This window comes from Garra rufa, chromosome 14 (assembly GCF_049309525.1).
Source record: "Garra rufa chromosome 14, GarRuf1.0, whole genome shotgun sequence".
NCBI classification, from domain to species: domain Eukaryota; kingdom Metazoa; phylum Chordata; class Actinopteri; order Cypriniformes; family Cyprinidae; genus Garra; species Garra rufa.
The window spans coordinates 11,077,044-11,088,407 of NC_133374.1; the positions used below are offsets into that span (position 1 = coordinate 11,077,044).

General features: G+C 33.4%; 1 protein-coding gene across 1 annotated transcript in view; it reads left to right on the forward strand.

Moving 5' to 3' along the window:
- Positions 1 to 7,512, forward strand: part of col4a4 (collagen, type IV, alpha 4) — a 43,815-nt gene extending 36,303 nt beyond the window's left edge. Inside the window, exons 41-44 of the mRNA XM_073818362.1 lie at positions 853 to 969; positions 1,163 to 1,342; positions 3,414 to 3,706; positions 3,818 to 7,512. Coding sequence (XP_073674463.1) covers positions 853 to 969; positions 1,163 to 1,342; positions 3,414 to 3,706; positions 3,818 to 4,075 — 848 coding nt within the window. The 3' untranslated portion in view covers positions 4,076 to 7,512. The remainder of the gene's footprint in view (positions 1 to 852; positions 970 to 1,162; positions 1,343 to 3,413; positions 3,707 to 3,817) is intronic.
- Positions 7,513 to 11,364: the final 3,852 nt, after the last annotated feature.

Sequence of the window (11,364 nt, forward strand, 5' to 3'; positions counted from 1 at the left end):
TTTTAGTAGTTTTTGTTTTATTTGAAATATTTCTATATAATGTGTTATTTTTCAGATTTATTTGTAGTTATTTCAGTGCAGTTAAACTAAATGAAGAGAAATTGTTTTAGTTTTTTAATATTTAATTTTTATTGAATTTCCAAAAAAAAGTTTTTTGTGATGTTTTTTATATAATTTTTTATTTTATATTAAATTAATAATATAAAATAATATTCATAATAAAATATATATTTTATTAGATTCAAATTAATTAAAATACAACATAAATATTACTATTGAAATATATTTTTTTAATCACTGAAATTAATAAAATTTAAATATTACATAAAAACCTTAAACTTCAATGAAAAATACAAATATATTAATTAAAGTTTATATATATATATATATATATATATATAAGCTATATATATGTATTAATCATAGAAATCATAAACTTTAATGAAAAATAGAAATATACTAAAAAACTGTAAAAATGATTAACAAAGATTATTGAAGTACTTTTTGCAAGAAAATACTATTTTATTCTTTCTACTTCAGAATTTTATATTGAATTCAGTGTTACTTATTTCATAATTTGTGAAAGTGATTAGCAATTTTTGAGTGAATTCTCCACCACCGTTTTGTAAATGTAAAAGTAATATAAGCAATATGTGTGTGTGTGTGTGTGTGTGTGTGTGTGTGTGTGTGTGTGTGTGTGTGTGTGTATATATATATATATATATATATATATATATATATATATATATATATATATATATATATGAATATAAATTACATAAGCACATAACAGTGGCAAGTAAATAATCTGAATTGTTTGTGTTTGGATGAACACTGCCTATTTTTGTTCAGGTGCAAAGGGTCAAAAAGGAGAAAGTGGATTAATTGGACCTAGTGGGCTAGTAGGACCAGACGGACCACCTGGAAACGCTGGAGAGACTGGCGAGCGAGGAGAAAGTGGCATTCAGGGTATGTTTGTGTGTATCATAAACAACAAAGTAATTTTTGACTCAACTGAGCCTGACACTGTTGTATCTTCTTTCCTCCTGCCATCATTCATCCACTACATTTGCATTCATTCATTTAGAAGATGTTTTTATCCAGAGTCACTCATTCATCAAAACAATCATTTGTTCATACATTTCTTTTTTTTCAATCCCAGGACCCCCAGGACCTGTTGGAGATCAGGGTCCATCTAGACCACTTTCCTCTGGCTTCCTTTTGGTGAAGCACAGCCAGACTGCGAAAGTGCCCACTTGTCCTGCTGGTCTAACAGAGTTATGGAACGGCTACAGCCTACTATATATGGAGGGTCAGGAGAAAGCACACGTTCAAGATCTGGGTATGTGGCTAATACACACATTCACACTCAAAAGCACCTTTGATTGCATAAAATGCTGTCTAGGTATACAACTGACTATAGGTTTTAGAACAGAGCTATGATAGAACAACCAGTGTTATTTAAGTATCATTGAAATACTATTGTTTTGTTGTTGTTTTTAAATCTTTATATATTATTTTCTTATGTTAGCAACATACTAATACTTTTAGTCAGAATAAACTATACGCCTTATAGTTACTACAGTAACCACAGAAATGAATACTTTGATTAAGAGGCATTAAATTGATCATAAGTGAAGATAAAGACAATAATTTTACAGACGTTTTGTTCTTCTTTCTAATCAAATAATAATCCTAAATGTATCACTGTTTCCACAAAAAAAAAAAAAAAAAAAAATATATATATATATATATATATATATATATATATATATTTTTTTTTTTTTTTATATGTCTGTGTAGTTTTTACATTTTATTTTAGTTTTTAATTTTAGTTATTTTAGTCCTTTAAGTTTAACTAAATGAAAATTAAATGTTTCTTTGGGTAGATTTTAACTAGTCAAATCAATTCAATGGAATTTTACAATTAAATTTGATTTTAGTTAATGTTTATTTCAAGTAATGAAAATGTTCAAGATGAATTTTGAGACTTTTTAAAATATTTAAATTATTTTTTTACATTTTAAATATTTTTTAGTTATAGTGTTTTTGTCTTTTTTATTTTGAATACTTTTATATAATTGTTATTTCAGTTTTAATTTTAGTTATTTTAGTGTAACAAGTTAAAGTAAATTAAAATGTTTCTTTGGCTGGTTTTTAATTAGTGAAATCAACTAGTAACATTTCTGTATGTAATTTTATTTCTGTTAACGTTTGTTTGAAGTAATGAAAATGGTTTTGAAGATTAATTTTGAGACTTTAAAAATTATATTTTTTATATTTAATTTAATTTCAGTTAACATTTAAGTAAAGTAATGTTCAAAGAAAATATTTTGTTTTTATTAATTTTGAGACTTTTCATTATTTTAAATTAGTTTTTATTTTGTATTATCCATTCACAATTTTAACAAAGTTAAAGTTTTATTTTGTAAAAAAAAAATGTTTTTTTGTCATTTTTATTAGTTTTTGTTTTATCTTAAGTATTTCTATATATTTTTTTATTAATTGTTATTTCAGTTATAATTTTAGTTATTTTAGTGCATTAATATTTGAAATACTTTTATTTTGTATTATCTATTCACATAAACTAAATGAAAATGAGAAATGTTTCTGTGGAATTGTTGTATTTAATTTAATTTCAGGTAATTAAAATGTTTTTTTTTTATTGATTTTGAAGTTTTTATTTTTTATTTTCTATTTACATTTTTTGGTTAATTTTTGTCATTTTTATTAGTTTTTGTTTTATTTGTATTTCAGTTTAATTTGTTATTTTAGTGCATAACGTTAAACTAAATGAAAATGAAAAATGTTGCTTTAGTTTTAGATTTTAATATTCAATTTTTATTGTATTTCAAGTAACAAATGTTTTTAGGGTACTATTTTAGTTTTTTCCATTTTAATTTAATTAGAGCTACACTGTTAAACGTTTTCACCAGATTCAACTTAAAAACTTAAGTTTAGCAGTTGCCTTAAAATTTTAAGGTAAATCGACTTAAAACTACAATTCATTTTAACTCATTACAATAAAATGAGTTGATTTAACTTGTGAGATGAAATGACTTAAGTGGATATAACTTAAAATTTTAAGGCAGCTTCTAAACTTAAGTTTTTAAGTTGAAACTGGTGAAAACTTTTAACTGTGCATGGTAGTCTTGTTGTTTTTGTCAGTTTTATTAGTGGTTTTCTTTTAAGATGTCTAAGAATGTCTATTCATTTTTATTTCAGTTTTAGTTTTAGTTATTTTAATGCGTCAACTTAAACTAAACAAATATAAGAAATGCTGCTTTGGCAACTAGCTGAAAAAATAAAATATTTCATGTTTATTTCAGTTATTATTAAAAGTTTCAATTCAAAGTTTTAGCTAATTATAATAACCCTGATAACAATAAATTTCAAACCTATATTTCCACTAGGCCAAGCAGGTTCATGTTTACGTGTGTTCAGCACCATGCCTTTCTCCTGTTGCAATATGGACACCTGTGATTACGCCAGCCGCAACGACAAATCCTATTGGCTGTCTACAAATGCATCAATTCCCATGAATCCCGAGAGAATTCTGAGAGAGAAGGAAATTCAACCACACATCAGCAGGTGTGTGGTGTGTGAGGCATCATCGCCAACCATCACATTACACAGTCAAAACGGGGCTTCACCACAGTGTCCATTCAACTGGAGAAGTCTCTGGTCTGGATATTCATTCCTTATGGTAAGGGACTGTTTTGCAAACCCTAGTAGACTTTTTTCAAAAACATAAGGACTTTTTAAACTTTTTTACATTCTGACCAAATCACAATGCAACTTCATTTCTTTGTTCCAGCACACAGGATCAGGAGACGAGGGAGGAGGACAGTCTCTGACATCAACAGGAAGCTGTTTGCAGGACTTCCGCAGTCAGCCATTCGTGGAGTGCCAAGGTTCGCATGGCACATGTCAATATTCTGCCACCTTCTTAAGTTTCTGGCTGACTCGAGTGAACACGCAGCACTTTGACGGCGTTTCTCAAAATACTGTGCCCGACGGAAAGAACCTGCACGACAACGTCAGCACATGCAGCGTCTGCGTGAAGAACAACTGACACAAGTCTCTCGTGCTTTCTTAAAAAAAACTGCACTGAGAATGCACATCAATAAGTATTGAGATGCTTTTGGTCACTTTTTGGGGGGGAAGATAAAAAGGACATCAATGGTGACCGTTTTTGTTGAACTACAGGCTGTGAACTTTTTGCTTCACTGGATTTGTTCCCACGTAGCTCACTTCCTTTATGTCTTCTCATTTTTATTTCATTTTGGTGCTAGCAAAACCCAAGACCATTTGCACAAATTCCTATATACCAATGTTCTCCTTAGTTCCTTGTATCAGCAAGTATTATGCTAGCCCGCATCAAATCATTATCAACACAGTATTGTAACGCTAGTTTAGCTCTATGGTGACATTTTCAACCAAAATGAAACGTGAACCTTGATCCAGTGAAATCTTTGCTATTGCTGTTAGTGTAAATGCAATTTTTGGCAAGCAGATGCAGTTTTTTCTGTATAGAAGTCAACAAATGACTGGTTTATCCAAAGTTTTCTACACTTAAATTGATCATTTTCTTGAATATAAACCAAGTATTGTGCAGAATTAAAAGCATGGTTCACCCAAAAATTACAATTCTGTCATTAATTACTCACCCTAATGTCGTTCCAAACCCGTAAGACCTTCGTTCATCTTCGGAACACAAATTAAGATATTTTTGATTAAATCCGAGAGCTTCCTGACCCTGGATTTAAAGCAACACAACTGACACCGTGTGACTTGTGACAGAAAACAACTTTATTCAACAACTTCTTCCATTGTGGTACTCTCATTAACGCATGTCGAAGATAAAATTATTCAATAAAGTCGCTATTTTTGTTTTCTTTGCACACAGAAAGTATTCTCGTAGCTTTATAAAATTAAGGTTGAACCACTGATGTCACATGATCTGTTATATCAAAGTTCTTACTACCTTTCTGGGCCTTGAGTGTGGTAGTTGTGTCGCTGTTTGCAGAATCAGAAAGCTCTCGGATTTCATCAAAAATGTCTTAATTTGTGTTCTGAAGATGATGAGGTTCATTAATGACAGAATTTTCATTTTTCTGTGAACATTTATCATTGTTTGGCTAATTTTTGTGGGCAAAAATCCAGTCATTTTAATAGCAGTCAAAACAATTTCACTTTAAGGTGAGAGAATCCACTGCAATGACCAACAGAAACCCACTTGTTTTGAAAGTGACTTGTGTGAGCTGTGCTTTAAATATCGCTACATTATTTACAATAGAATTTTTTACCACAATATTGCTAATGTGACAACACTTTTACACTCTATTTCTCTTTAACTGAAGTAAGGAACTAGAGGAAACCAAGATAACATTTCCTAGCTGTTGATTTGTGAAATTATTAGGACGATTTAGTCATTTGACAGACACATCTTAAGCAACATTCAAGTAATGTGATGAGTATTCCCATTATGAAAATGAACAGCTGTTTAAATACAAATAAAACCAAAAAAACATGATTTTGCCACACTAACTAAAGTTTAACCATGGTATGTGAGGTAAAACGGTGGTTATACAAATGGAAATCAATCTGGAGGGTGAAAACATGGTTACTATTATACCATAATAGAACCATGGTTAATTTTCATGTGGGGAATAATGCTATGCTCTGCGGATTGAGCTACAACTAGCTAGCTAGCTGTTTTAGCCAACAAGATTAGAAAACTAGCATTTCAGTTGTTTTAAGATTCTACATCATGAACCAACAAACATTTTAGATTAACATTAGGTGTGTTTGGATTGAAGCGGCAATGCGCCGACCGATTCGTGTGTGTCATCAATATACTGCAGAGTGGACAGCTTGGGTTGCCAGGTTTCCACAACAAAACCCGCCCAATCGCATTTCGGAGGGAGTCCCCCACCAGTCGGGGTGTATAATCCTTTTTTTTATTTTACTAAATATTTTGGTAAAATTCGCATTCCAGGGGCTAAATATCACGTGATTAAGGGCCGCTTCAATCTGCGACAACAGTGTTAAAGTAGCCCAACTTGGCAACATATGGACCACGTACACACTGCAGCTAAATTCGGTTGTCAGTTCACCTTATACTCCTTAATCGCGTTCTGTACACATCTAATTCACTAAAATATGGGAGTGTCAACAACCGCATTAACTCCATAGACTGTAACAAATATGGACGTAGTGTCTGTGATGTCACTCGTAGGTTTCTGAAGAGCATTTCTGAAGCATATAGTGGGCGGGAGTCGACCGTCACCATCTTGGAATTGCGTCATCGTGCGTCACTCCCGGATGGGCAAAAAGGCGGTACGTGGGTGGAGCTGGTTGCTGAAACAACGCATGCCTAGTGCGACAGTGGTGACAGCAGCAGCAATCCCCCTGTCACTCAAGTGACCACGCCCTTAATTATGCTGAACTTTAAGGCTTAATATAACATAAACGAATGAGTTATAAAAAAATTCACCCCCTCACAATTGACATGAAGGGCAAAACTAGCTATATAGAGCAAAACCACTTTTTGTACCAGGCTGTAAACACTTTTTGTTCCGCTGTAAAGTTGGGCATTTTAACATGGGGAGTCAATGGGATTGACTCTTTTTTGCAGCCAGTCTCTAGCGGCCAGTCGATGAATTGCAGTTTAAGTCACTTCCGTGTTTGTTTCAATAGAAAGAGCGGGAGGTTGCTGCTTGATTAAAGGAAAATAGTCAAGGAAGTTTGCTACCTTAATATGGACGCAGCAGGCGGAATAATATCACGAGCGCCTGAAATTAGTTCCCAGCTAGGTTAGAATTGCACCTGTGCTGTGTGATATTACTCCGCCTGCTTCGGCCATGTTACGGCAGCAAACTTCCTTGATTACGCTGGAATGGGAGTGTAGCTCCTAATCTTATCAGCCTAGAAAATCGCAGTTTTGCATTTCTGCCGGTATTAGTACACGATATAACTACTCGAAACTCGTTGGTCATTTTTGAATGCGATGCTATTGGTCTAAGTAAGGGATAATGTACAGGCAGCCGGTAGTTATCGCAGAAATAAGCCCCGACAGTGTGATCAGGATCAGTCTTGTATCACACTGAAGGGGCTTATTTCGCGATAACTACCGGCTGCCTGTACATTATCCCGCTTATTACACGGCTACTTGCCACATAAGGAAAAAACTGGACATGAATATGAATTTGAAACCTTTTATTGGCATATTTGTTTTAAATTAACATTTTTATCCTTCCGCGAAACGATATAGTACCACGTGACTAACATTCAAACTATGTACGTTAGTAAGACAATTTAAATAGATTAATGTCGAAATTTTCCATTGTTAAATGTGGTTGTCCAGTGTTTGTCACAAGATGGCGCCAAACGGTAATCTTTGTTGGCACGGAGGGATTTTAAACATACAAGTAGTACCGGCTATGCGTTATTACTTTGGAGAGGTGATTATTTGAAAAGAAAGAACCTGCAAATGTCTCAACTGACCAATCAGAATCAAGCATTCCAAAAAGCCGTGTAATAATAGGATTTATACTACAGGGCCGTTGAATGCTTGAATCTGATTGGCTGACGAACGTTCTAGAGGTGTGCATTATATTCAGGGAAACGCACGGCGAACGTAGTTCCAGGCAGCTTTAGACCGCAGTGCATGTCTATATCACTTCGCCATACGATTTCAGTTATTTCAAATGTCCTTACAGCCCAAAACAGCAAAATAACTAAAACCCACAATGACACTGGCCAAACTAATAAATACAGTAAACATCAGGATAAAAACGACAGATTATTTCCATGTTTTTTTCCACAATATATTACGTTTTATTATGTACGGAAAGCACAAACTCTATTTCTCTCGTCCTCTCTCACTCACCTCACAGACGCACACACATAACATTACAGTTTGCACTCGCGTTAGCATTCGCGCTAATGTTGTTAGCGCTGCTCTGACCATTAACAACTTAAAAACGACATGACAGCTCTCACACGCGAGGTAACAATGGCGTGGTCTTGAAGAAAATGAACTTAAAGTTTAACTGTTAGTAGAGACGATGCTGCCAGTCACCCTTGAGAGACACAGACATGAGAGAGGTAAAGTCATACACTTAGTTTCTCTCCCTCACTCTTTCCGTCTGTCTGCTTGTCTGTCGGTCTGTCTAAACTTCATTATTAACGGCATTATTTTGCTATTAACAGCCCAAGCGTCATTACTAGTTCTAAAATGACGTTTTGGAACTAGCAACGAAGCTGTTGAATGAGCTGCGTAAGAAATTAATCCTACTCACAATAGCGTTTTAAGGATAAAACGGGGCGAATGTCTTGGAAATATATAATTTGATCGATTGTCTTGAGGTGTGGTAACTGTAGTATAAGCGGAATAATTGACTTCGGGCCGTAGAATTCTATGAAAATAATGCACACCCGAGGTGTAACGGCCACTCCGCTTCGCGTCGTGACCGCATCACCACCTCGGGTGTGCATTATTTTCTAAGAATTCTACGCCCCGTCGTCAATTATTCCTTACTCAATGATCTATGCTAAGCTATGCTAAAAGTGATATAGCCAGAACAAGAGAACGGCTGAATGGATTTCAAAACGGTAAAACTCAATTTATTAACTCGGGGGGAGTTGAAGAATGAGCCTATTTCCAAAAAAAGTGGAGTGTTCCTTTAACTCCCGAAAAATACAGAGTGACAACCGCATTTACAGAAATTCAATGCAGTGTGTACAGAACTGAACTGAATAACTTTTTAATGACGTATTAAAAATATGCTTCAGAAATCTTTGTCTGTATGTGAGATGCAAGAAAATAACCGTGAAAAAAGTCTTAATTCAGTTGGACACGGGGTTTGTTGCGCTGACCAGCCCTGCAGGGAAGTAAACAAACAAGGACAAGCACAAAAAAACAGTAAAACACCCAAATGCTTTGTTTTATCACACCAAAAAATCATATATCTCATATCTGCCACAGACCACTTTATTAACTCCGTAAAGTAGCTAGCTTTATGAGTTACGACCAAACAACATGACAAACAGCGTTTGTAAATACGAGCACACCGCAAAACCGCAAGACAGCGCTGTGTAACTTACAGCAGCTTCTCGAACATAAAACACAGCAGGTCTATCAGCGGTAGTTTAGTTAAAATCGCCGGACAATAATTAGTCTATAGGCAAAAAATTGTAGATACCAAATTCGTATTCACTTCCACAAGACGGCTAAATGTTTTTATGGTTCCGTGCGTAAACACATGGAACGATAATTTACCGATCGGTTTAGCAGTGCCGCTACCGCTTCAAGTCGAGTTGTCTCGACTTTCCAGAGGTTATGTATCTCCAAGTGGCAAACAAAGACTAGCATTAGCAGGTAAATATAGTTGTATGTGTGAATGATAGGAAGATACAAGACTTCAGTCATTAGTTAACCCTACATGTTAAAACAACCCCTTATTTCAACTTTTTTTTTTTTACATACACAGTTCCTAATAGACCCTTCTGGCCATAGGCACATCTTTAAAGTACTGTTCAATGTAGTTATCCTAAAAAAAATAGTAATTTCTGTGTCTTCTGGTGTTTGTTAAAGAATTGTTGCCATTGAACTTCCCATTAATCATTATTGGACACTTGAAAATCTTTCCTTCTTAGTTTTTATATATATTTTCCTCTCTTGCCTAAACTAACACAAGCCATTAAATGAAACTAACACCTTCAGTATTTTACAGTTCACATAAGGGGTCCTAAGCTTGTTCTGAACATGATATATTCTTCTGTGTGTACATATGATTGCACTGTTGACAGAACAGCTTTGCTTTATATTTTTGCTAAATGTCAAGAGTATTTATTTAGCTAGAGATATTTTGGTGCTATTTTGGATGGAAATGAAAAACTTAACAGTGAATGAAAAACGTGTTCCCTTTAAAAAAAAGAAGTGATTATTTTTGTCTGATTTTGTGGTTAGAAATGCAATTTCACTGTGTTTGGGTACATCGAGTACTGTACTGTTAGAACTGAGCATGGCCGTACACTTAAGGACAACACAAATTTGTTATAATGCTTTCCCAAGAAGTTTGATTTTTGTTCAGTGTCACATGCATTTTTACATTTAACAATCAGGTTCAGCTCTTACTGTGTATTAAATGTCTAATAAATTGATATTTGTATAACATGCAATAATACCTTGGATGAACGCATATATATAAACTCAACCAAATGAGACATCTAACACAGTTTTAGGAGAGGGGTGGAAGCTCATATATCACTATTTCTAGGATTTTAACCTTTCGCCAAAATGCAACAGGATACCCCTTTAGCATTTTCCATTCAATTTTCCATAAACCACTTCTTCCCACTAATAAAACCATATTATCCCCATATATTGCATATATCCATATAATTTAAACTAACACTTTTGAGAAAAAGAAAATCAGCATTCTAAATAAAATAAACACTTTTTATTTGTGGACTGTGTAAAGAAATATATATATATATATATATATATATATATATATATATATATATATATATATATATATATATATATAATACACTACCACTGGAAAGTTTGGGGTAAAATATTTTCTTACGATTATCAAGGCTGTAAATTCAGCATCATTACTCCAGTCTTCAGTGTCACATGATCTTTCTAATAGAAATCATTCTAATACACCTATTTGCCGCTCAAGAAACATTTCTTATTATCCATGTTGAAAACACTTGTGCTGCTTAATATTTTTTGTGGAACTGATGAAAACTGCATATTTGGACAATATTTTGTAGCATTGCAAGTATCTTTATTATTAATTTGGATCAATTTAACACATTCTTGCTAAATAAAAGTATTAATTTCTTTAAAAATTGAATAGTAGTATACTGTATATGTAATAAATGCAGGGATTCTCTTTCACAGAGTAAATTGAATAATAACAATTTAATTATACAGTTGAGGTCAAAAGTTTACATACACCTTGCAGGATCTGCAAAATGTTAATTATTTTACCAAAATAAATGGATTCATACTAAATGCATGTTATTTTTTTTATTTAGTACTGACCTGAATAAGATATTTCACATAAAATACATTTATATATATAGTCCACAAGTAGCCTGGGTTTTTTGCAGCGCGATATTATTCATTGTCATGACGTGGTTTGGCGTTAGCCAGGCTAGTCCACAAGAGAAAATAATTTAAAAAATGACCTGTTTCAAGTTTACATACACTTGATTTTTGATAATGTGTTGTTACCACAGCTGTTTTTTTGTTTGTTTGTTTGTTTGTTTGTTTGTTTAGTGATAGTTGTTCATGAGTCCCTTGTTTGTCCTGAACAGTTAAACTGCCTGCTGTTCTTC